General features: G+C 40.0%; 1 protein-coding gene and 1 non-coding gene across 4 annotated transcripts in view; both read right to left on the bottom strand.

Moving 5' to 3' along the window:
* Positions 1 to 7,706, bottom strand: part of RANBP2 (RAN binding protein 2) — an 85,612-nt gene extending 77,906 nt beyond the window's left edge. For 2 of the 3 annotated variants that reach the window (XM_027623709.2, XM_027623711.2), the window contains exon 1: positions 7,520 to 7,706. In XM_027623709.2, coding sequence (XP_027479510.2) covers positions 7,520 to 7,591 — 72 coding nt within the window. In that variant the 5' untranslated portion in view covers positions 7,592 to 7,706. The remainder of the gene's footprint in view (positions 1 to 7,519) is intronic. The other variant, XM_027623710.2, reaches the window with a different exon arrangement.
* Positions 7,707 to 12,475: 4,769 nt separating this feature from the next.
* LOC113938784 lies at positions 12,476 to 12,586 on the bottom strand. The gene has a single exon (XR_003524990.1). It is a non-coding gene; the product is annotated as a U6 spliceosomal RNA (small nuclear RNA).
* Positions 12,587 to 27,472: the final 14,886 nt, after the last annotated feature.

Below are 27,472 nucleotides of genomic sequence, written 5' to 3'. Positions count from 1 at the left end.
ATCCAGCCCCATGTTGGGCTCCCTGCTCATCCGGGAGCCTGCTTCTCCCTCTCTTCCCTACTCACGCTCTCTCTGCTCTCTCTCAAAAAATAAAATCTTAAAAAAAAAAAGAGAAGTTTATAGCAGTGCAGGTGTACCTCAAGAAACAAGAAAAACCTCAAACAATGTAACCTTGTATCTAAAAGACCTAGAAAAAGAAGAATAAACAAAACCCAAAACTAGCAAAAGAAAATAATAAAGATTAGAAGAGAAACGTTATATGGAGCACCTGGGCGGCTATGGCATGGTCCCAGGGTCCTGGGATTGAGCCCCACATCAGGCTCCCTGTTCCGCGGGAAGTCTGCTTCTCCCTCTCCCACTCCCCCTGCTTGTGTTCCCTCTCTCACTGTCAAATAAATAAAATCTTTAAAAACTAACAACAAATCAATGAAACCAGGAGCTGATTCTTTGAAATGATCAACAAAACTGATAAACCTCTAGCCAAACTCATCAAACAAACAAAAGCATATGGGGGCGGGGCTTAAACATCACAAATAAAAGAGAAACCACCACCACCACCACCACAGAAATACAAACAATTGTAACAGAATATTGTGAAAAATTGCAAGCCAACAAAATGGACAATCTAGAAGAAATGGATAAATTCCTAGAAACATGTAACCTACCAAAACTGAAGCAAGAAGAAACAGAAAACATGAACAGATTGATTACCAGCAATGAAACTGAATCAGTAATCAAAAACTCCCAGTGAAAGTCCATGGTCAGATGGCTTCAGAAGAAAATTCTACCAAACATTTAAAGAAGAGTTAATACCTATTCTTCTCATACTATTCCAAAAAATAGAAGAGGAAGAAAAACTTCCAAATTCAAATTCATTCTACGGGCCAGCATTACCCTGATAGTAAAATTGAAAATGACAGAAAAAAATGAAAAGATATTCCATGCTCATGAATCAGAAGAACAAATATTGTTAAGATGTCAACACCACCCAAAGCTATCTCTACACATTTAACGCAATCTCTATCAAAATACCAAGAGCATCTTTCACAAAGCTAAAACAAACAATCCTAAAATTTATATAAGGAAGATCCTGAATAGCCAAAACAATCTTGGAAAAGAAAAAAAAAAAAAACTGTAGGTATCACAATTCTGGACTTCAAGTTATATTACAAAGCTGTAGTAATCAAAAACAGTTTAGTACTGGCACAAAGACACATAGATCAATAGAACAGAACAGAAAGCGCAAAAATAAACACACAATTACATGGTTAATCTCCAATGAAGGAGGAAAGAATATGCAATGGGAAAGACGGTCTCTTCAACAAATGGTGCTGGGAAAACTGAACGGCTACATGCAAAAGGAGGAAATTGGACCACTTTCTTACACCATACATAAAAATAAATTCAAAATGGATTAAGGGGGGCGCCTGGGTGGCTCAGTCGTTAAGCGTCTGCCTTCAGCTCAGGTCATGATCCCAGGGTCCTGGGATCGAGCCCTGCATCAGGCTCCCTGCTCAGCGGGAGGCCTGCTTCTCCTTCTCCCACTCCCCCTGCTTGTGTTCCCTCTCACTGTCTCTCTGTCAAATAAATAAATAAAATCTTTAAAAAAAAAATGGATTAAGGATCTAAACGTGAAACCTGAAAACATAAAAATCCTAGAAGAGAACTCACGAAGTAATTTCTCTGACATTGGCCATAGCAGCCTTTTTCTAGACAGGTCTCCTGAAACAAGGGAAATAAAAGCAAAAATAAACTATTGGGACTGCATCAAACTAAAAAGCTTCTGCAATGAAGGAAACAAAAAACTAAAAGGCAACCTACTGAATAGAAGGTGACATATCCAAATGACATGAAGACTTTATACAACACCCAAAAAATACAATTTAAAAAAGGACAGAAGACATGTACAGACATTTCTCCAAAGAAGACACAGAGATGGCCAAAGACACATAAAAAGATGTTCACTATCACTCATTATCAGGGAAATGCAACTCAAAACTACAATGACAGATCACCTCATACCTATCAGAATGGCTAAAATTTCCATCCTTGTTGGCAAGGATTTGGAGAAAAAGAAACCCTCTTGCACTATTGGGGGGAATGCAAACTGATGAACCCACTATGGTAAACAGCACGGAGGTTCCTCAAAAAGTTAAAATAGAGCTATGATATAATCATAACTACTGGTTTTTTACTCAAAAAATGAAAAACACTAATTCAAGGGCACCTGGGTGGCTCAGTCAGCTGAGTGTCTGCCTTCAGCTCAGGCTGTGATCTTGGGGTCCTGGGATCAAGCCCCACTTGGGACTGTCGGGCTCCCTCTGCTTCTCCCTCTCCGTTTTCCTCTGCCCCTCCCCCTTATTTGTGCACACAAGCTCTCTCTCCCTCAAATGAATAAAATCTTTAAAAAAAAAGAAAGTTAAAAACAAAAACACTAATTCAAGGGGATACACACATCCCTTTATTTATTGCTGCATTATTTACAAAAGGTAAATTATGGAAGCAGCCCAAGTTGTCTATCAAGAGTTAAATGGATAAACATGTGGTACATATATACACAACGGAATATTACTTAGCCATAAAAAAAATGAAATCTTGCCATTTGCAACAACATGGATGGAGCTAGAGTATAATTCGAAATGAAATAAGTCAAAGAAAGACATACCATCTGATTTCACTCATATGGAATTTAAGTAACAAAACAAATGAGCAAAGGAAAAAAAAAAAGAGACAAACCAAGAAACAGACTCTTACAGAGAACAAACTGATGGTTACCAGAGGTGAAGTGGAAGCGGGGATGGGTGAAATAGGTGATGGGGATTAAAGACATACACTTATCAGGATGAGCACTGTATAATCACTATAATATAATCACTATATTGTACACCTGCAACTAATAGAACAGTGTTAACAATAATGGAATTAAAATTAACTTTAAAAAAGGCATTAAAATGGCAGATTACATATATTTTACAACTTAAAACATCAATAATGTAACATACCAAAACTCATTACACTGTACACTTTAAATGGTGAACTGTATGGCATGTGAACTGTATCTCAATAAAGCTGTATAAAATACACTCATTTTATGTCAAAATAGTGACATATTCTCAGAAAATTATTCCAAGTGACCTCAGTATGACAGTATTGAGTATACATCCTTAACAGGATATATTTTAAAAGTAAAGAATGATAGGAGTGCCTGGGTGGCTCAGTTGGTTAAGCGTCTGACTCTTGATTTCAGCTCAGGTCATGATCTTGTGGTCATGGGATCGAACCCCACGCCGGGCTCTGCACTCAGTGTGGAGTCTGCTTCAGATTCTCTCTCTCTCTCAAATAAATATTTTTAAAAATAAATATAAAAGTAAAAAACTATAAGCAATCTTAAACTTCATTATTAATAAAACACCTGCAAAAAACAAGGAGGCTAGAACTAGAATCGTAACAGAGCCTCCCTTTCTCTCCCCAAATCCATAAATTTAAGAGCTTTGAAGTTTATTATAATACACAACAGTCAAGATGGGCATTAAAATGAACAGAAAATGAATAGATTCCCACAAGTTACCATGTCAACACAATAGAAAAATCAACTCCACTGTCTATTTTGCCTTGAAATATCTCATTAAAGTCTATCTCAGGATTGGGGTGCCTGGGTGGCTCAGTCGTTAAGCATCTGCCTTCGGCTCAGGTCATTATCTCAGGGTCCTGGGATCGAGCCCCACATTGGGCTCCCTGATCAGTGGGAAGCCTGCTTCTCCCTCTCCCACCCCCCCTGTTTGTATCCCCCCTCTCACTGTGTCTCTGTCAAATAAATAAATAATCTTAAAAAAAAAAACAAAAAACTATCTCAGGATAACTGAACAGCAATTATTAAAGAATAATATATAGAACCATAAAATTGGGGGAAATTTGATAGTCTTCTGTCTTCATTCTGCTCATTTTATAAAGGAACTGAATCCTAAGGGGGTAAAGTGCCTTATTTAAGGATACATAGGTAGGAAGGAAAAGAGCCAATGTTATCCATAATTCAGTCAGTCCATGATTCAGGACATCCATGATTCGGTCACTGCTTCTTTCCATGACACTTTATGCCACTGTAAGCAAAAACTTAAATTCATTTACACTATCAAAACTGATATGGGGCTGAAAACAGGAACATTCAGACCTGGAGAGTTGTCACATTAACCCTCCTCTTGCACAGCCAAATGACTCTCCATCACCCCAGGTCTTCAACACCCCTGCAAAAAGCTTACGCAAATGGATTTTTTCTCAGTATAAACCAAGGGGCTCCAAACTTAAGGAGTCCTGACAAGGGTGAGGGCAGGGGTTATAGAAGCAGATAAGCAAAGTCTAGATACTGAATGGTGAGTTCCCCAATCTCCTTCCCCTGGAAGAGAAGGTTAAAAATAGAACAAAAAGACACAAGTAAGAAAGATATGGAGGATCAAATCAGAACCAACTTTCAGTTCACAAAAACATAACATTGGGGCAAGGGGAAAGGGGAGCTTGGGATGGGGCAAGAAATGCTCAAAGAAATAACACCATGTCCCAGAACTGAAAGAAATGAGTTTTCCAACTGAAAGGAAACTTCCAGAAAACCTACAAGCTATCAATAACAAGAATCACATCAGATTTCTAACAATACAAATGATGAGAAAATGAAGCAATACTTTCAAAATTGAAGGAAAAAAATATTTCAAACCTAGACTCTGATAATCAAACTATAAATCAGGTGAAACTTTTTCAGGCATACCATGTTAAAAAAAAAAAAAAAAAATCCCATCCATTCCTTCTCAAAGCAAACTGGAGACTGTGCTACACCAAAACAGAGAAAGTCAAGAGGACATGAACTGCAAGAAATCAAGAGTCTAAAAAAGTGAAGGTAATTCTCAAGATGATAAGCCAAATCCCAGAGCTAGAACTGTGTAGCAAAGAGGAGCCAATCCAGACTGCAGCAGTAAGACAAGAGTGCTCCACAAGAAAGACCCTTAAAAAAAATTTTAAGCTGAAATCAATGGATGTGACCTCTTTGATCACACTTGAGAGTTAAACTGAGTTTGGGTAAAGAATTAGTAATACATCCTAGATAACTCAACAAACCAAAAAAATAAACTATTAACTTCAGGAAAAATAAAACTACGCAATAAAGGTGGCTCAAATGCAAAAATATGTACCTTAACATAATTACATAAACACAAACTATTCATTTAACCAAAAATTACAACAACGAAACTGGAAGAATGAGGGGGAGAAAGATCTGTGGACAGAGATCTGAAGGACAGATCATAAAGTATCTATAATGTGGAAAAGGAGACAGAGAAATAAAAGTGTGTATTGTTATTCACAAGTCTAAAGTATATGGTAAACAAACAACTAAGAGCTGTCTGGTTGTGTCTGAGCAGTAGGAATTAGGGGTGTGAGACCCATAATTGGGAGACCAACTCAACAGAAATCTAGGAAAACTAAATAGAAGCCAACTAGAGAAAGAAAAATTAAAGAAACACAAGTGATATTTTCAAAAAGGACAAAAGCAGGCCTGAAGGAATGACAAAACAAAAGAGACAAACAAATGAAAGCATAATGGAAGCCTGGGAAGGTAAGACTATGGACCCATCATTGCATTCCAGAACCTGGGACATCCCAGAAAGCATCGCCAGTTCACACATGGCCGATCTTTACCAAACTGAGAGCCAAGTAAATACTAACCCTTCTACTCTTAAAAAGCCACTGTCTCTGCCTCCACCACCCTCCCCCTTCGATGCTATCCAAAGCACCCTGTTTTGTCCTTTCACTTAGACCTAATTTATAGAATACCATCACCTGTTACAAAGTTACTCACTTGCTAATTGAAATCCCCAAGTTCTAAAGTAAATGATTTCTCCTGTTTGAAGAAAAACATCTGATTAAAATAATACTCTTTAAATGTAAAACAGAGGTAGCCATAATAACCAGTCCTTAAAATTCTGACTCCACCCGTCCCCTTTATTTGATGGAAAAGTTAGGTAGTTCGAAGAACATTCTAAATTCTGTCTACAGAATTAAGATCTTAATCTTTTGGGAGCCAGGGTCCCCACTAAAAATCTCATGAAATCTCTAAACTTGGCTTTTTAAAAAGTATGTCAATGTCAGCGTACAGAAACCCTTAATGAAGTTCTGTTTTAGACTCTGGCACCGCATGTGTTGTTTATGACTATGCCAGCAGTTTAAAATTACAATCTGTATGTAGGTACCTATTCCTCTCCTCTGATGGAACCGGCTGTAACCTACTCCGTTATTCCTAAAAGAAACCAAATCCGACCCATTACCAAAATCCTACAAAGACATATGCCTACTATGTGATTAAAGATACAATTATGCAGCTATTATAATCATGTTCATCCCTGGGTTTCTTTTCATTTCCTCACACTTTATTCTCATAGGCCCTTACCCAGAAGAGACCTTGAATGACTGTCCTTTTAACATCAACGTTTAGTGCTTACTATGTGCCAGGCATTGCCCTAAATGTTTACCATGATCATCCTATATACTCCTACCAATACCATTACTCCAACATACTAAGTTTAACTTGCCTCAAATCACACAGCTTATAAGTAAGTGGCAGTGCTGTGATTCAACTCCCAAGCAAACTGATTCAAGATCCTGTGCACACCACCCACCCTTAGCCTTTTTCCTCACCCTCCATATCCAATCACTAAAATTCTGATGAACCCAAAATATATCTACCATATTATCTTAAAAGAGAAAAAATACGCTGAGCATGTTGTCAAAAAGGTTAAAAATTTTAAGCCATAGTAAGAAGGCCTGTAAGAAATTCAGAATACCCAAGATTGCGTTTTAAAAAAATAAAGGCAAATAAACTAAGCCTCTTAAGATCCCAGAGTGCTGGGAACGGGAGAGTGGAGTGTGAAGAGGAGGAACAGAATCCTTATAAATGCAGGACAGATGCCTCAAAATAGGGGGGGAGGGTCTACCAGTGTCATTTGCGCGGTCTTTCAGGGAGTTTTAAGTGTAGCTACCCCTGCACGAGTCCGCTGGATGCCTACGATGGTTGCCCGTCACCGCCACCGCAGTAAAAGCCCACCCCGGAGCTGCGTCAGTCCCCCGCTGGGTTCCATCGACCTCCAAAGCCTGGAAGGTGCCGCTCCGCCGCAGCGGGAAACTGTCCGAGAGACGAGAAGAAACCCCGCCGCAAATGGCAGGCTCCGGAGTCTGGGTGACGAGGCCGCGCGGACGCAGCCGAGAAACCCCCGGACGGGATGGGCCCGCAAGTAAGGACAGTCAGGAGCAGGCCAGGAGGAAGAGGAAGAGCTGGCGCCAACGGCAGCCCGCCGCGGCCTCCCCCTCAGGCTCCCCCCCCCTGCCCCCGAGCTCGCGAGCGCCACGCCGCCCACCGGACCGCCAGCCGGCGCCTAAAGGCGCCAGGGAGCGGCGGCCGCCGGGAGCCATGACGCCGGCGCTGCGCGGGGCCGCGGCAAGGCCAGGGCGGAGGCCGCTCGGCTCTCCAAGACCCGCTCACCTCTCGGGGCGACGGGACGGAACCCTGCACCGAGGCGATGTACCGCTCCACGTCGGCCTTGCTGCGCCTCATCGCGCCGAGACCTCACTCCCAGGGCGCGGGAGGCCAGAGCCGAGGCCCACACCGGTCGCCGTCTCCAGGAGCAAAGCGCCGGAAAGCCCGTGACGCAGCGCCGTCGCCGGCCGACAAGCGGCCCGCCCCGCCCCGCGTGCGTGTTGCATCAGCACTGTGCGCCACGCCGACGTCGGCGTCTCTCCCGCCGCGCGTAGCCCTCTAGCCGACCCCGCCCCAGGCTCTGCGTCATCCTGCAGCGGCCAGGTCGGATGTGCTCTGTGAGAGCGTCAACTGTGAGAGGCGGGAAGGGAAAGTTCAAGACCGCGCTCGGACCAAGGGCTAGTAACTAGATCAGCGGGACGATGTTTTACCGGATGGATTCCCAAAACTTAGGGCCGTTTCTTCTTAATTTTAATTACGTGATGCTGTGGAAGGGAAAAGCACTCAGGCCATTTTGGTGAGCGTGTAAATTGGAAACACCTTTCTGGAGGCTGTTGGTTAAATATATGTCGGACACATGTGAATACAGAAGCATACATGTTAAAATTCATGTATATTAAAAGAATATTATGTGAGAAAATTAAAAGTGCATAATTAAAAGGTAGGCCACAGATACTGTTTTTGGACGATTATAATTGTATAATTTGAAGAGCCCCCCAGATTTTTATATATAAATATATATATTTCAATAGCAGAACAGTATATACCAAAATATAGTAATCGTGTCAGCATGAGTCATCTGCATTTTCCAAATCTTCAAAATTATTTACTTCCTCCCAACCCGCACCCCGATACTACGTTTATTGAATGGCTTTCACAGAACAGAAATAAATCAACATTAAAGAAGTCAAATATTCTGATAATTTAAAAACAAAGCCTGGGTGGCTCAGTCGGTTAAGCATCTGCCTTCGGCTCAGGTCATGATCCCAGTCTTTTGGGATCCAGCCCAGGCATTGGGCTCTGTGCTCAGCAGGGAGCCTGCTTGCCTACTTGTGATCTCTCTCTCTCTGTCAAATAAATAAAATCTTTTAAAAAATAAAAACAAAGTCAAATTGGCGATACGTCTGAACTTACATCAGGTCTGGAAAATACTTCTTTGAATTCAAATTATATTTCAACAAAAAATACAATTTACCATTTTTAAAAACTGTTTTGATTAAATTATCCGATTTAATGCAATATATGTTAAAAAAAAAAAAGATAGCAGGAGGGGAAGAATGAAGGGGAGTAGTCGGAGGGGGAGACGAACCATGAGAGATGATGGACTCAACAACAAACAGGGTTCTAGAGGGGAGGGGGGGTGGGGGGATGGGTTAGCCTGGTGATGGGTATTAAAGAGGGCACATTCTGCGTGGAGCACTGGGTGTTATGCACAAACAATGAATCATGGAACACTACATCAAAAACGAATGATGTATGGTGATTAACATAATAAAAAATTTAAAAATAATCTGATTTATGAAATTACACAGTTTAATTTGAAAAGGAGGTTTAGAGTTCTTTGTATGTTTGCGGTCAGACATATCTTCCACACCTGTTCTTTTTTGTAAGAAAAACACTTCTGGGGCGCCTGCTTCTCCCTCTCCCTTTCCCACTCCCCCTGCTGTGTTCCCTCTCTCACTGTGTCTCTCTCTGTCAAATAAATAAAATCTTTTTAAAAAGAAAAAAACACTTCTGTTTTATAATCATTTTGTTCTTGAGAGCAATTTAAAACGAGCAAAATTCTATTAATGTACAACAGAATAATTTTCTTTCCTACAAAATCATTTTGGGCTAGGACCCCAGAAGCAGTACAAATGAAGTGAGCCATAACACCTACTAACAATTTATGTTCACATAAGTGGGCCTTCCTCAATTGTTCTACCATGGATGAAGGCAGAGAACTCTATACTCACCTACACAGCCCCTTCATTCATCTTTTCATTGCAGGAAACAAGGTACCGGCAGGCTTTTTAGAATATCCAGTGTAATAACCAGCTTAGAACAGGTACCGGAGGAAGCAAAACAAAGAGCAGAAGAAAACTTGTAAGAATTGAATTATTATCCTCAGGAATATCTGAGTATACACTGCAGCCCTAAAACAAAAACAAGTCATTAAAGTTTACTTTGGAAATTTGAATTTTAAAATCTTAGTTTAAAATGTTTTAGAAAATTTCAGTGGTGAAGACATTAGGTATAAAAAGATCGTATCCCTGTGTACATACAGTAAGGTCTTAATTATCTGAGAAAATATCAAACAAATGAAATATGTTGAAATTTTTAACTGGAAGTTTAAAATGTTATGGAAAGTTTTTGTCTTTTTTTAAAGATTCTATCTATTCTAGAGAGCGTCCATGTGCACAAGTGGGAATGGGGGGTGGGGTGGGTGGTGTGCAGAGGGGGAGAGAAAGAGAGAATCTTAAGCAGACTCCAAGCCCAGTGTGGAGCCCTACCTGGGGCCCAATCCCAAGACCCAGAGATCATGACCTCAGCCAAAACCAAGAATCTGGCGTTTAACTGACTTAACCACCCTTATTTTTATCATTTTTTAATATAGACAAAATATAATTTAATCCAATCACTTAGAATTAACCTGGCCTCTTACAGGCCATCTCCCCAGTCTCTCCTTTCTGATTTTTCCATATTTTCCAAATTTTTTACAATCAGCAAGTATTTATAAAAGGACAGAGCATTTTCCTTTATCTCAATCATGCTGGATGTGAATAAAAGGAAATGATTCTGAGATTAGTAGTGTGACATATATTAGAAATAAAACTTAAAGAGAATGTGGTTTGGGATAGAAGATCCTATTTTAGATAGCTGATTTATTTTGCTTTAGGTGCCATTTATATATATCCAAGTGGAGATGCCTAGTATATAGATGGAATAGTAGGATGAAGATCTGTGATGGATTGGAAGTCATAAACCTTAGGTGACAGTTGAAGCCATGAGTTTGCCTTGGAAAGAATGTTAGTAATAACAGCCATAGCTAACAAGTAAGCACTTGTTCTGTTCCATGTCCTTTTCTTAACATTTCATGTATTAGCTCATTTAATTCTCAACAGCTTCAGCAGGGTACTATTATTTTTGTTATCCTTTTATAGATAGGAAACCAAGGGAGGGAACAGTAAAGAACTTTCCCAAGCACACTTAGCTAGTAAAATCACTACCATTAATCTGTTTAAGTCAAATAAACTGAAAAGGAGTGGGCCAAAAGGAGAATCTTCTTGAGGAACTCAGATGACTTAAGTACATTTATTACGCCTCAAAACATAAATTTTGGGGGCACCTGGGTGGCTCAGTATGTTAAGCGTCCAACTCTTGATTTCGGCTCAGGCCATGATCTTGGGGGTTTTGGGATTGAGCCCTCACTTTGGGCTCAACAGGAAGTCTGCTAGAGATTTTCTCTCCCTCTTCCCCTTCACCGCCTCGCTAATATTAATTAAATCTAAAAAAAAAAACAAAAAACCTCAGTTTTCACCAAATGGGAAGATGAGTCTGACCTTCTGGGCTTTCAAAATAGACATTCTCCATGATGATGTCCATTCTAGCCTGCATCTTTTCCCAGCATAAACCAGTTACATCCGAATTTCTCACAAGTAATTACCCACCCCCCAAATCACACATCTAACTATAATGTTCTCTACAAGGAACTCCTTAGCAGAGGGATGAATTCCTCTCTAATGGCTCCATTACTCATGTTGATGCATTGCAAATTCAATTCAAATGAGGGTTGAATCCATAGAAATATTTGGCTTATGACATTTTTCATTAGCAGCAGTTTTACCTGATTAATCGGAGTCCTCAACTTCTGAACTAACTGAACTAGCAGGCATTTAACGTTGATGCTGATCAAACAAGTTTCTCTCATCTCAAACACCTGTAGCCTCTATTGCTAATTACCATCAACTGCAGACACAGCTTTCATATATCACTTGATTCCTTTTTTCTTCAGAACCATTCATACTGCCAGTTCATCCCATCATTTTCTCAGTTTTCCCAATTTGTATGATTCTACAGTAATCCTAAACTGTTTTGTAGACAGCATTTTGAATATTCTCATGGCTCTTGAACTTAATAGACATGATGAGATTTAAAATGTTCATAAAGAACCTCAGAAACAAAAGGAACCAACATGACTACGCACTGCCATTTTTTAGTTCTTGGACATAAGTTATTTTCATTTTAAAACTTTTGCTTTGATTTCATCTCTGAAAATAGAGGCTTTTGCACATGCTGCTCTCGACATCCATACAACCTAAACTGTCTTTCATATGCAGGAATGGATCTTCCACCCATCAACTGAGAAAGGATTTGGAGCTATCACATGACAGCACAACCCTGCCTGGAATTATGTGAGGCAGAGCTTGTACAAATAATAAATTAAGGAATACACGCACACACGTATGTATATGCATTTGCATGTATATATCTATATGTATGTGTATATGTGTGTATATATAGACACATACATATGTGTGTATGTATGTATCTATGGGAACTGAATCCCCTAAGTCACTGCTGTCTAATATAATGTGACCCAACATGTAACTTAAAATAATCTAGAAGTCACACTTTAAAAAGTAAAAAGGAACAGGAGAAATCAATTTTAATAATCTTTTATTCAATCCAATATACTTAAAATATTATAATTTCAACATGCAATTAATATAAACGAATTGTTAATAAGCTATCTTACATTCTTTTTTGTAATAAGCATTTAAAAATTGGTGTATATTTTACATTTACATCTTAATTCAGATGCCAAGGTTTCATCAAAAATACTCGATCTGTATTTAGATTTAGATTAGATTTAGGGTTGAAAAAAATAGGTTAATATACCCAAGTTGTTCCAGACATACTTAGAAGTTTTCAGGAATTGAATTGAATATCGAGTTTGTTTGTTTATATATTTGTTTATTTTTAAATATGGAATGCTTCACAAATTTGCATGTCATCCATGCCTGGGAGCCATGCTAATTAATCTTCTGTGTATCATTCCAATTTTAGCATATGTGCTGCAGAAGTGAGCACCGGATATCAAGTTTTTAAATTTAAATTAATTAAAATTAAATCAAATTTAAAACTTCATTTCTCAGTAGCAGTAGTTATATTTCAAGTGCTCAAGTGCCATATGTGTCTAGTGTGTTGGACAGCACAGTTCTATATAATTCTGTCACTTGTTGTTCAGACATTAAACATAAAAAGGAAGAGGTTATGTAACTGTAGCACTCAATGTGGCTGAAGGAAAATCCAAAAAGTACAGCATCCCAGAAGCCAAAAAGCAGAGCTTTAAGGAGAGAATAATCAACAGCATAAAATGCTACAAAAAGATAGGAACAGGGGAGCCAGGGTGGCACAGTGGGTTAAGCATCAGATTCTTGGTTTTGGCTCAGGTCCTGATCTCAAGGTGGTGAGGTTGAGCCCCATGTCAGGCTGAGGACCTTATTAAAAATACAGAGCTCGGGGCTCCTGTGTGGCACAGTCAGGTGTCCAACTCTTGGTTTCGGCTCAGGTCATGATCTCGGGATCATGAGATCGAGCCCCATGTCGGGCTCTGTGCTCAGTGCAGAATGTGTTTGAGATTCTCTCTGCCTCTCCCTCTGCCCCTCCTGCTCCTGCTTTCACACACACACACTCTCTCTCTCTCTAAAATAAATAAATCTTTAAAAAAAAATCCAGGAATGATGACTGACAAAAACTCTTTAGACTTAATTCCTAAAAGTTGATTTTTGAAAGAAATGGTGCAGACAAGAAAGAGCATGCAAATGGCTAAGAAGGAATTAGGTGGTAAGGAAATGAAGGCACAAAATGATGATTACTCTCTTTTTAATAAGGAGAATTGATGTTGGTATTAATGGTAAATAATAATCTCAAAAAACTGCCCTTTTGGGGGGTGTATAGGTTTATAACTTTTGAGATGTATAGATGGATGTAATCACTTCCACAATCAGGATACAAAACAATTCCATCATCCGCCAAGATTCATTTCCATTATTACTGTCAAGTCACACCCCACATTCAACCCTTACCTTGATCATTTCTTTATACTCTAGTTTTGTCTCTTCAAGAATATCATATGAATGGAATCATACAGTATGTAACCTTTTGATGCTAGTTTATGTCACTCAGATAATGCCTTTGAAATTAATCCAAGTCCTTGCATGTATCAATAGGTTATTCTCCCTCATTGCTGAGTAGTAGTCCGTGTATGAATGTACCAGAGGTTTATCCATTTACCATATGTAGGGCATTCGGGTTGTTACCAATTTCTGCTAATTATGAATAGAGCTGCTATAAACATTTGTATACATGTTTTTCAATGAACACAGTTTTCATTTCTCTAGGCCAACAGGTGACAAACTATGGCCTGTGGACTGGCTGCCTATTTCTGCAAATAAAATATTACTGTAACGCAGCTTCACGCATTCATTTACATACTGTCTTCTAGCTCCTTTTGCACTACTGTGACACTGTTGAGTTGTTGTGACAGAGACCTATGTCCTTAAGCCTATTTACTTTTCTGACCCTTTAAGGAAAACTTCACTTACACCTACTATAAAGACTCAGGAGTGGGATTGGTGGGTCTGATGGTGGGTGTTAGGTTTAACGTTATAAAAAACTGCCGGAGTAGAGCGAGATGGCAGAGAAGTAGGAGACCTGGATTTCATCTGGTCTCAGGAATTCAGCTGAATAGGGATCAAACCATTCTGAACACCTACGAACTCAACAGGAGATCGAAGATAAGAATAGTAACAACACTCTGAACAGAAAAGCGACCACTTTCTGGAAGGTAGGACGAGCGGAGAAGTGAATCCGAGGTGATATTCGGGAGGATAGACGGCGGGGGAGGGGGCCTCCGTCGGCCGCTTCTGGCAAGTGATAGAGCCGCGGAGCACAAAATCGGAACTTTTAGAAGCCGCCTCCACTGAGGGACGTTGCTCCAGTGGCTAAGCGGGGGGTGGAACCCTCGCGGGACAGTGTGGTCTCACGACCCTCGGGGTCACAGAAAGACTGGGGGTGCCTGAGTGCGGCAGAGCTCCCAGTTATCGGAGCAGGGAAGCCGGCTGCAGAGACCGAGCCGAGGCGCGGGCTCTCAGCTCGGGGTTGCCATAAACTGTGATCCGGGGTACAGTTGGGCTACTGCTCCTCCAGCAGGGACCCAACAAGTGGCAGAGCCGGGGAGACTCCCCTTCCTCCCCTGGAGGAGCGGCGCGGAAGCGCACCGCAGGGATCTGCTGGGTTTGGAGATTCCACACGGGGTCGGGTGCCAGAGATAGCAACGCTCGGTCATAGGCCGGGTGAGCACGGAGTGCAGCCGGAGACCGGGGAGATGGGAGTGACTGCTTTTCTCTGGGGGCGCACTGAGGAGCCGGGCCCCGAGTTCTCAGCTCCTCCGGGCGGAGATTGGGAGGCCACCATTTTCACCCTGGTCCTCCAAAGCTGTACCGAGAGCTTGCAGGGAATAAAAGCTCCCGAGAGCAAACCAGAGCAGCTTGCTTAGCCCAAACTCACAAGGCCGGGGCAATTCCGCCTCCGGCAAAGACATTGGGGAACCACTGCAACAGGCCCCTCCCCCAGAAGATCAGCACGAACAGCCAGCAAGCCAAGACCAAGTTTACCGATCAAGGAGAACGGGAGAACTCCAGCGCTAGGGGAATACTGCACATAGAATTCATGGCTTTTTTTTTTACCATAATTCATTAGTTTTTCAAAGTTAATTTTTTTAACTGTTTTTTTTAATTTTTCTTTTTCCCGTTTTCAAACAACATCTTATCAATCCCTTTTTTAAAAAACATTTTTTATTTTTCATTTTTAGAGTCATATTTTTATCCCTTCGTCGTAGTTACCCTTATTTTTGGCATATATATATAAGTTCTCTCTTTAAAATTTTGAGATACAATTTCTTCTAACAGATCAAAATATACCCTAAATCACTAGTGTATGGCTTTCTTCCAGTATCCTGCCTAATCACATTCTCTCCCTTTTTTTTTCTTTTTAAATCTTCTTTCTTTTTAAAAACAACTTCTTATCTTATCAAGTCCTTTTATAAAATCTTTGATAATTTTCATTTTTACAGTCATCTGCCATCCCTTCATTGTATCAACCCTTATTTTGTAAATATATAAGTCTTTCTTCCTTTAAAATTTTAGCAGGCACTTTCTTCTAACAGACCAAAATATGCCCAAAAGCTAATGTGTGGCATGGATCTATGCACTAACCTGATCATATTTGATCATATTCTTTTTTTTTGTTGTTTTGTTCTGTTTTTGTTTGTTTTTATATTTTCTTTTTCCTTTTTTTTTTCTCTTCTTTCTTTCCCTGTCTTGTCCCCTGGTTTGAGGTCTTTTCTGATTTGTATAGAGTACATTTGCTGGGGACGATGTTAACCTGTTAGCATTCTGTTCTCTCATTCATCTATTCTCCTCAGGACAAAATGACAAGACGAAAAAAATCACCTCAGCAAAAAGAACAAGAGGTAGTACCGTCAGCCAAGGACCTACTCAATACTGACATTAGTACGATGTCGGACCTAGAGTTCAGAAACATGACTTTAAAGATACTAGCTGGGCTTGAAAAAAGCGTGGAAGTTATTAGAGAAACCCTTTCTGGAAAAATAAAAGAACTAAAATCTAACCAAGTCGAAATCAAAAAGGCTATTAATGAGGTGCAATCAAAAATGGGGGCACTAACTGCTAGGATAAATGAGGCAGAAGAGAGAATCAGTGATATAGAAGACCAAATGATGGAAAATAAAGAGGCTGAGAAAAAGAGAGATAAACTACAGGATCATGAGGACAGCATTGGAGAGATAAGCGATACGATAAGATGAAACAATATTAGAATGATTGGGATCCCAGAAAAAGAAGAAAGAGAAAGAGGGGCAGAAGGTATATTGGAGCAAATTATAGCAGAGAACTTCCCTAATGTGGGGAAGGAAACAGGCATCAGAGAACCCCTCTCAAAATCAATAAAAATAGGTCAACACCCCGACATCTAATACTAAAACTTACGAGTCTCAGAGACAAAGAGAAAATCCTGAAAGCAGCTCGGGAGAAGAGATATGTAACCTACAATGGTAGAAACATTAGATTGGCAACAGACCTATCCACAGAGACCTGGCAGGCCAGAAAGTACTGGCATGATAACTTCAGAGCACTAAACGAGAAAAATATGCAGCCAAGAATACTATATCCAGCTAGGCTATCATTGAAAATAGAAGGAGAGATAAAAAGCTTCCAGGACAAACAAAAACTAAAGGAATTTGCAAACACAAAACCAGCCCTACAAGAAATATTGAAAGAGGTCCTCTAAGCAAAAAGAGAGCCTAAAAGCAGCATAGATCAGAAAGGAACACAGACAATATACAGTAACAGTCACCTTACAGGCCATACAATGGCACTAAATTCATACCTTTCAATAGTTACCCTGAATGTAAATGGGCTAAATGCCCCAATCAAAAGACACAGGCTATCAGATTGGATTAAAAAACAAGACCCATCGATATGCTGTCTGCAAGAGACCCATTTTAGACCCAAAGACACCCCCATATGGAAAGTGAGGGGGTGGAAAACCATTTACCATGCTAATGGACACCAAAAGAAAGCTGGGGTGGCAATCCTTATATCAGACAAAATAGATTTTAAAACAAAGACTGTAATAAGAGATGAAGAAGGACACTATATCCTACTTAAAGGGTCTATCCAACAAGAAGATGTAACAATTGTAAATATCTATGCCCCTAACGTGGGAGCAGCCAATTATATAAGGCAATTAATAACAAAAGCAAAGAAACACATTGACAACAATACAATAATAGTGGGGGACTGTAACACCCCCCTCACTGAAATGGACAGATCATCTAAGCAAAAGATCAACAAGGAAATAAAGACTTTAAATGAAACACTGGACCCAGTGGACTTCACAGACATATTCAGAACATTCCATCCCAAAGCAACGGAATACACATTCTTCTCTAGTGCCCATGGAACATTCTCCAGAATTGATCACATCCTAGATCACAAATCAGGTCTCAACGGCTACCAAAAGATTGGGATTATTCCCTGCATATTTTCAGACCACAGTGCTTTGAAACTAGAACTCAATCACAAGAGGAAAGTCGGAAAGAACAGAAATATATGGAGGCTAGAGAGCATCCTACTAAAGAATGAATGGGTCAAACAGGAAATTAAGGAAGAATTAAAAAAATTCATGGAAACCAATGAAAATGAAAACACAACCGTTAAAAATCTTTGGGATACAGCAAAGGCAGTCCTGAGAGGAAAGTATATAGCAATACAAGCTTTTCTCAAGAAACAAGAAAGGTCTCAAATACACAACCTAACCCTACACCTAAAGGAGCTGCAGAAAAAACAGCAAATAAAGCCTAAACCGAGGAGGAGAAGAGAAATAATAAAGATCAGAGCAGAAATCAATGAAATAGAAACCAAAAGAACAGTAGAACAGATCAACGAAACTAGGAGCTGGTTCTTTGAAAGAATTCACAAGATTGATAAACCCCTGGCCAGACTTATCAAAAAGAAAAGAGAAATGACCCAAATCAAAAAAATCATGAATGAAAGAGGAGAGATCACAACCAACACCAAAGAAATAAAAACAATTATAGGAACATATTATGAGCAACTCTATGCCAGCAAATTAGATAACCTGGAAGAAATGGGTGCATTCCTAGAGATGTATCAACTACCAAAATTGAACCAGGAAGAAATAGAAAATCTGAACAGAACTATAACCACAAAGGAAATTGAAACAGTCATCAAAAATCTCCCAACAAACAAAAGCCCAGGGCCAGACGGCTTCCCAGGGGAATTCTATCAGACATTTAAAGAAGAATTAATACCTATTCTCCTGAAACTCTTCCAAAAAATAGAAATGGAAGGAAAACTTCCAAACTCATTTTATGAGGCCACCATTACCTTGATCCCCAAACCAGACAAAGACCCCATCAAAAAGGAGAATTACAGACCAATAGCCTTGATGAACATGGATGCAAAAATTCTCACCAAAGTACTAGCCAATAGGATCCAACAGTACATTAAAAGGATTATTCACCATGACCAAGTGGGATTTATCCCTGGGCTGCAAGGCTCATTCAACATCCACAAATCAATCAATGTGATACAATACATTAACAAAAGAAAGAACAAGAATCATATGATCCTCTCAAGAGATGCAGAAAAAGCATTTGATAAAGTACAGCATGCTTTCTTGATCAAAACTCTTCAGAGTATAGGGATAGAGGGTACATACCTCAATATCATAAAAGCCATCTACGAAATACCTACAGCGAATATCATTCTCAATGGGGAAAAGCTGAGAGCTTTTCCCCTAAGGTCAGGAACACGGCAGGGATGTCCACTCTCACCACTGCTATTCAACATAGTATTAGAAGTCCTAGCCACAGCAATCAGACAGCAAAAAAAATCAAGGGCATCGAAATCGGCAAAGAGGAAGTCAAACTCTCACTCTTTGCAGATGATAGGATACTGTATGTGGAAAACCCAAAAGACTCCACCCCAAAACTGCTAGAACTCATACAGGAATTCAGTCAAGTAGCAGGATATAAAATCAATGCACAGAAATCAGTGGCATTCCTATATACCAACAACAAGACAGAAGAGAGACAAATCAAGGAGTCGATCCCATTTACAATTGCACCCAAAACCATAAGATACCTAGGAATAAATTTAACCAAAGAGGCAAAGGATCTGTACTCAGAAAACTATAAAATACTCATGAAAGAAATTGAAGAAGACACAAAGAAATGGAAAAACGTTCCATGCTCATGGATTGGAAGAGCAAACATTGTGAAGATGTCAGTGCTACCTAGAGCAATCTACACATTCAGTGCAATCCCCATCAAAATACCATCCACCTTTTTCAAAGAAATGGAACAAATAATCCTAAAATTTGTATGGAACCAGAAGAGACCCCGAATAGCCAGAGGAATATCGAAAAAGAAAAGCAAAGCTGGCGGCTTCACAATTCCGGACTTCCAGCTCTATTACAAAGCTGTCACCATCAAGACAGTACGGTACTGGCACAAAAACAGACACATAGATTAATGGAACAGAATAGAGAGCCCAGAAATGGACCCTCAACTCTATGGTCAACTCATCTTTGACAAAGCAGGAAAGAATGTCCAATGGAAAAAAGACAGTCTCTTCAACAAATGGTGTTGGGAAAACTGGACAGCCACATGCAGAAGAATGAAACTGGACCATTTCCTTACGCCACACACAAAAATAGACTCCAAATGGTTGAAAGACCTAAACGTGAGACAGGAGTCCATCAAAATCCTAAAGGAGAACACAGGCAGCAACCTCTTCGACCTCAGCCGCAGCAACTTCTTCCTAGAAACATCGCCAAAGGCAAGGGAAGCCAGGGCAAAAATGAACCACTGGGATTTCATCAAGATAAAAAGTTTTTGCACAGCAAAAGAAACAGTCCACAAAACCAAAAGACAACCGAGAGAATGGGAGAAAATATTTGCAAATGACATATCAGATAAAGGGCTAGTATCCAAAATCTGTAAAGAACTTCTCAAACTCAACCCCCAAAGAACAAATAATCCAATCAAGAAATGGGCAGAAAACATGAACAGACGTTTTTCCAAAGAAGACATGCAAATGGCCAACAGACACATGAAAAAGTGCTCAACATCGCTCGGCATCAGGGAAATCCAAATCAAAACCTCAATGAGATACCACCTCACACCAGTCAGAATGGCTAAAATTAACAAGTCAGGAAACGACAGATGTTGGCGGGGATGTGGAGAAAGGGGAACCCTCCTACACTCTGGGTGGAAATGCAAGCTGGTGCAACCACTCTGGAAAACAGTATGGAGGTTCCTCAAACAGTTGAAAATAGAGCTACCATACGATCCAGCAATTGCACTACTGGGTATTTACCCCAAAGATACAAATGTAGGGATCCGAAGGGGTACGTGCACCCCAATGTTTATAGCAGCAATGTCCACCATAGCCAAACTGTGGAAAGAGCCAAGATGTCCATCGACAGATGAATGGAATAAGAAGAAGTAGTATATATACCCGATGGAATATTATGCAGCCATCAAAAGGAATGAGATCTTGCCATTTGCAACGACGTGGATGGAACTGGAGGGTGTTATGCTGAGTGAAATAAGTGAATCAGAGAAAGACGTGTATCATATGACCTCACTGATATGAGGAATTCTTAATCTCAGGAAACAAACTGAGGGTTGCTGGAGTGGTGGGGGTGGGATGGATGGGGTGGCTGGTTGATAGACATTGGGAAAGGTATGTGCTATGGTGATAGCTGTGAATTGTACAAGACTGATGAATCACAGATCTGTACTTCTGAAACAAATAATGCAATATATGTTAAGAAAGAAAAAAAAAAAAGGGCGCCTGGGTGGCTCAGTTGGTTAGGCAACTGCCTTCGGCTCAGGTCATGATCCTGGAGTCCCAGGATCGAGTCCCACATCGGGCTCCCTGCTCAGCAGGGAGTCTGCTTCTCCCTCTGACCCTCTTCCCTCTCGTGCTCTCTCTCTCTCATTCTCTCTCTCTCAAATAAATAATAAAAATAAAATCTTTAAGAAAAAAACGAAAAAAAAAGAAGAAGGTAGCAGGAGGGGAAGAATGAAGGTGAGTAAGTCGGAGGTGGAGACGAACCATGAGAGACGATGGACTCTGAAAAACAAACTGAGGGTTTAGAGGGGAGGGGTGTGGGGGGAGGGGTTAGCCTGGTGATGGGTATTAAAGAGGGCACATTCTTCGTGGAGCACTGGGTGTTATGCACAAACAATGAATCATGGAACACTATATCAAAAACTAATGACGTAATGTATGGTGATTAACATAACAATAAAAAATTTAAAGAAATTAATCAATGTAATCATATTAGCAGCTTAAAGAATGTCCATTCATGATAAAAACTGTTAGCAAATTAGGAATAGAAAGAAATTTCCTTAACCTGATAAGGGCATCTAGCTAAACCTGTAGATAACATGACACTTAATGGTGAAAGTCTTTCCCCTTAAGATCGAAAACAAGGAAAGAATGTTCTCTCTCACAGGTCTTATTCAATATTGTACTAATAGTCCTAGACCATGAAATAAGGCAAGATAAAGAAATAAAAGGCATACAGATTGAATAACATGATTGTCAGTGTGTAGAACCTCAAGTAACCTACAAAATACTTCCTACAACTAAAAGGTACATTTTTTTTTAAAGATTTTATTTATTTGACAGAGAGAGAGAGACAGCTAGAGAGGGAACACAAGCAGGGGGAGTCGGGAGAGGGAAAAGCAGGCTCCCCGCTGAGCAAGGAGCCCGACGTGGGGCTTGATCCCAGGACCCCGACGCAGGGCTCGATCCCAGGACCCCAGGATCATGACCTGAGCCGAAGGCAGACGCCCAATGACTGAGCCACCCAGGCTCCCTCCTTAATGCCCATCGCCCCCTAAAAGGTACATTTAACAATGTCACAGGATACAAGTTCAACATAAAAAATCAACTGTATTTCTCTATACTATCAATGAGCAATTGAAAGCCAAAATCTAAATAATAATATCTTTTACACTCTACGAAAAATGAAATAGCTGTAATCCAACAAAATATGTACAGGATGTATATGCTTAAAACCACAAAATATTGGTTTGAAATGTAGAAGAAATTCTGACAAAGAGTCATACTACTTGAGGAATTACACTACTTGATTTTTAAGACTTATATATAGCTAGGAGTGCCTGGGTGGCTCAGTTGGTTGAACAGTCGACTCTTGATTTTAGCTCAAGTCATGATCTCAGGGTCCTGGGATGGAGCCCCATGTCATGCTCCACACTCATCAGGGCGTCGGCTCAAGGATTCTCTCTCTCCCTCTCCCTTTGCCAACTCCTGCCCCACTCTCATGTGTGTTCTCTCTCTCTCTCAAATAAATAAATCTTAAAAAAAAGACATATATAGCTAGCATAATCATAATGATGTATCTGCAAAAAGATACATAAATCAGGGGCATCTGGGTGGCTCAGTCAGTTAAAACACCAACTCTTGATTTTGGCTCATGATCTCAGGTCATGATCTCAGGGTCATGAGTTTGAGACTTTCATGGAGCCTGCTTAAGATTCTCTCTCTCCCTCTGCCCCTTCCAGCTCATGCCCTCTCTCTCTCTCTCTAAAAAAAAAGAAAGAAAGATACACAAATAAGTGAAACAAAACAGAGTCCAGATATAGACTCCAGCTAATATGGTCATCTAATTTCTACAAAGGGGCAATAATAATTTAATGGAGAAAGGATAGTCCTGGAATATTTGTACATCCATATGCAAAAAACCCCCCAAATTATTGACAAAAATTAACTCAAAGTGGATTATATATATCAATAAAAGGGTAAGATGTGGAAGAAAATCTTTGTGACTGGAGGTTACGCTGAGAGTTCTTAGATATGACATCAAAAGCATGATTCATAAAAGAAAAAAACTGAAAGTTGAACTTTACCAAAATAAAAAATGTTTGCTCTGTGAAAGACACTGTTTAGAAAACGAAATAAACTATAGACTGAGAGAAAGATGTTTGCCCATCACATATCTGATAGAGAACTTGCCATCAGAATAAATAAATCCTCTCAAGCCTCAACACTAAGATTACAAACAACCTGATTAAAATATGGGCAACAAATAAAACACAGTTTACCAAACAAGATATATGGATGGCAAATATGTCTGTGAAATAATGTGCAACAATACTGCCTACTAAGGGATAAAATAAAACCATGATGACATCTGCTACATACTTTTTAGAATGGCTTAAACAAAAAATCACTGAAAATACCAAGTGATGACAATGATGCAGAGCACCTAGATCTCCTATATTTCTGATGGGAAAGCAAAAATGATACAACTGCTCTACAAAACAGTTTGGCAGGTTTTTTTTAAACAATTTTTTATTGTTATGTTAATCACCATACATTACATCATTAGTTTTTGATGTAGTGTTCCATGATTCATTGTTTGTGCATAACACCCAGGACTCCACGCAGAATGTGCCCTCTTTAATACCCATCACCAGGCTAACCCATCTCCCCACCCCCCCTCCCCTCTAGAACCCTCAGTTTGCTTTTCAAAGTCTATCGTCTCTAATGGTCCGTCTCCCCTTCCGACTTACTCCCCTTCATTCTTCCCCTCCTGCTATCTTCTTTTTTTTTTCTTAACATATATTGCATTATTTGTTTCAGAAGTACAGATCCGTGATTCATCAGTCTTGTACAATTCACAGTGCTCACCATAGCACATACCCTCCCCAGTGTCTATCACCCAGCCACCCAATCCCTCCCACCCCCCAACACTCCAGTAACCCTCAGTTTGTTTCCTGAGATTAAGAATTTCTCATATCACTGAGGTCATATGATACACGTCTTTCTCTGATTGACGTATTTCACTCAGCATAACACCCTCCAGTTCCATCCACGTCGTTGCAAATGGCAAGATCTCATTCCTTTTGATGGCTGCATAATATTCCATCGGGTATATATACTACTTCTTCTTATTCCATTCATCTGTCGATGGACATCTTGGCTCTTTCCACAGTTTGGCTATGGTGGACATTGCTGCTATAAACATTGGGGTGCACGTACCCCTTCGGATCCCTACATTTGTATCTTTGGGGTAAATACCCAGTAGTGCAATTGCTGGATCGTATGGTAGCTCTATTTTCAACTGTTTGAGGAACCTCCATACTGTTTTCCAGAGTGGTTGCACCAGCTTGCATTTCCACCCAGAGTGTAGGAGGGTTCCCCTTTCTCCACATCCCCGCCAACATCTGTCGTTTCCTGACTTGTTAATTTTAGCCATTCTGACTGGTGTGAGGTGGTATCTCATTGAGGTTTTGATTTGGATTTCCCTGATGCCGAGCGATGTTGAGCACTTTTTCATGTGTCTGTTGGCCATTTGCATGTCTTCTTTGGAAAAACGTCTGTTCATGTTTTCTGCCCATTTCTTGATTGGATTATTTGTTCTTTGGGGGTTGAGTTTGAGAAGTTCTTTACAGATTTTGGATACTAGCCCTTTATCTGATATGTCATTTGCAAATATTTTCTCCCATTCTCTCGGTTGTCTTTTGGTTTTGTGGACTGTTTCTTTTGCTGTGCAAAAACTTTTTATCTTGATGAAATCCCAGTGGTTCATTTTTGCCCTGGCTTCCCTTGCCTTTGGCGATGTTTCTAGGAAGAAGTTGCTGCGGCTGAGGTCGAAGAGGTTGCTGCCTGTGTTCTCCTTTAGGATTTTGATGGACTCCTGTCTCACGTTTAGGTCTTTCAACCATTTGGAGTCTATTTTTGTGTGTGGCGTAAGGAAATGGTCCAGTTTCATTCTTCTGCATGTGGCTGTCCAGTTTTCCCAACACCATTTGTTGAAGAGACTGTCTTTTTTCCATTGGACATTCTTTCCTGCTTTGTCAAAGATGAGTTGACCATAGAGTTGAGGGTCCATTTCTGGGCTCTCTATTCTGTTCCATTAATCTATGTGTCTGTTTTTGTGCCAGTACCGTACTGTCTTGATGGTGACAGCTTTGTAATAGAGCTGGAAGTCCGGAATTGTGAAGCCGCCAGCTTTGCTTTTCTTTTTCGATATTCCTCTGGCTATTCGGGGTCTCTTCTGGTTCCATACAAATTTTAGGATTATTTGTTCCATTTCTTTGAAAAAGGTGGATGGTATTTTGATGGGGATTGCACTGAATGTGTAGATTGCTCTAGGTAGCACTGACATCTTCACAATGTTTGCTCTTCCAATCCATGAGCATGGAACGTTTTTCCATTTCTTTGTGTCTTCTTCAATTTCTTTCATGAGTATTTTATAGTTTTCTGAGTACAGATCCTTTGCCTCTTTGGTTAAATTTATTCCTAGGTATCTTATGGTTTTGGGTGCAATTGTAAATGGGATCGACTCCTTGATTTGTCTCTCTTCTGTCTTGTTGTTGGTATATAGGAATGCCACTGATTTCTGTGCATTGATTTTATATCCTGCTACTTGACTGAATTCCTGTATGAGTTCTAGCAGTTTTGGGGTGGAGTCTTTTGGGTTTTCCACATACAGTATCCTATCATCTGCAAAGAGTGAGAGTTTGACTTCCTCTTTGCCGATTTCGATGCCCTTGATTTTTTTTGCTGTCTGATTGCTGTGGCTAGGACTTCTAATACTATGTTGAATAGCAGTGGTGAGAGTGGACATCCCTGCCGCGTTCCTGACCTTAGGGGAAAAGCTCTCAGCTTTTCCCCATTGAGAATGATATTCGCTGTAGGTATTTCGTAGATGGCTTTTATGATATTGAGGTATGTACCCTCTATCCCTATACTCTGAAGAGTTTTGATCAAGAAAGCATGCTGTACTTTATCAAATGCTTTTTCTGCATCTCTTGAGAGGATCATATGATTCTTGTTCTTTCTTTTGTTAATGTATTGTATCACATTGATTGATTTGTGGATGTTGAATGAGCCTTGCAGCCCAGGGATAAATCCCACTTGGTCATGGTGAATAATCCTTTTAATGTACTGTTGGATCCTATTGGCTAGTACTTTGGTGAGAATTTTTGCATCCATGTTCATCAAGGCTATTGGTCTGTAATTCTCCTTTTTGATGGGGTCTTTGTCTGGTTTGGGGATCAAGGTAATGGTGGCCTCATAAAATGAGTTTGGAAGTTTTCCTTCCATTTCTATTTTTTGGAAGAGTTTCAGGAGAATAGGTATTAATTCTTCTTTAAATGTCTGATAGAATTCCCCTGGGAAGCCGTCTGGCCCTGGGCTTTTGTTTGTTGGGAGATTTTTGATGACTGTTTCAATTTCCTTTGTGGTTATAGTTCTGTTCAGATTTTCTATTTCTTCCTGGTTCAATTTTGGTAGTTGATACATCTCTAGGAATGCACCCATTTCTTCCAGGTTATCTAATTTGCTGGCATAGAGTTGCTCATAATATGTTCCTATAATTGTTTTTATTTCTTTGGTGTTGGTTGTGATCTCTCCTCTTTCATTCATGATTTTTTTGATTTGGGTCATTTCTCTTTTCTTTTTGATAAGTCTGGCCAGGGGTTTATCAATCTTGTGAATTCTTTCAAAGAACCAGCTCCTAGTTTCGTTGATCTGTTCTACTGTTCTTTTGGTTTCTATTTCATTGATTTCTGCTCTGATCTTTATTATTTCTCTTCTCCTCCTCGGTTTAGGCTTTATTTGCTGTTTTTTCTGCAGCTCCTTTAGGTGTAGGGTTAGGTTGTGTATTTGAGACCTTTCTTGTTTCTTGAGAAAAGCTTGTATTGCTATATACTTTCCTCTCAGGACTGCCTTTGCTGTATCCCAAAGATTTTTAACGGTTGTGTTTTCATTTTCATTGGTTTCCATGAATTTTTTAAATTCTTCTTTAATTTCCTGGTTGACCCATTCATTCTTTAGTAGGATGCTCTTTAGCCTCCATGTATTTGAGTTCTTTCCGACTTTCCTCTTGTGATTGAGTTCTAGTTTCAAAGCATTGTGGTCTGAAAATATGCAGGGAATAATCCCAATCTTTTGGTAGCCGTTGAGACCTGATTTGTGATCTAGGATGTGATCAATTCTGGAGAATGTTCCATGGGCACTAGAGAAGAATGTGTATTCCGTTGCTTTGGGATGGAATGTTCTGAATATGTCTGTGAAGTCCACTGGGTCCAGTGTTTCATTTAAAGTCTTTATTTCCTTGTTGATCTTTTGCTTAGATGATCTGTCCATTTCAGTGAGGGGGGTGTTACAGTCCCCCACTATTATTGTATTGTTGTCAATGTGTTTCTTTGCTTTTGTTATTAATTGCCTTATATAATTGGCTGCTCCCACGTTAGGGGCATAGATATTTACAATTGTTACATCTTCTTGTTGGATAGACCCTTTAAGTAGGATATAGTGT

This window comes from Zalophus californianus, chromosome 8, assembly GCF_009762305.2.
Source record: "Zalophus californianus isolate mZalCal1 chromosome 8, mZalCal1.pri.v2, whole genome shotgun sequence".
Lineage (NCBI taxonomy): Eukaryota > Metazoa > Chordata > Mammalia > Carnivora > Otariidae > Zalophus > Zalophus californianus.
This window is presented reverse-complemented; position numbering and strand designations above follow the sequence as displayed.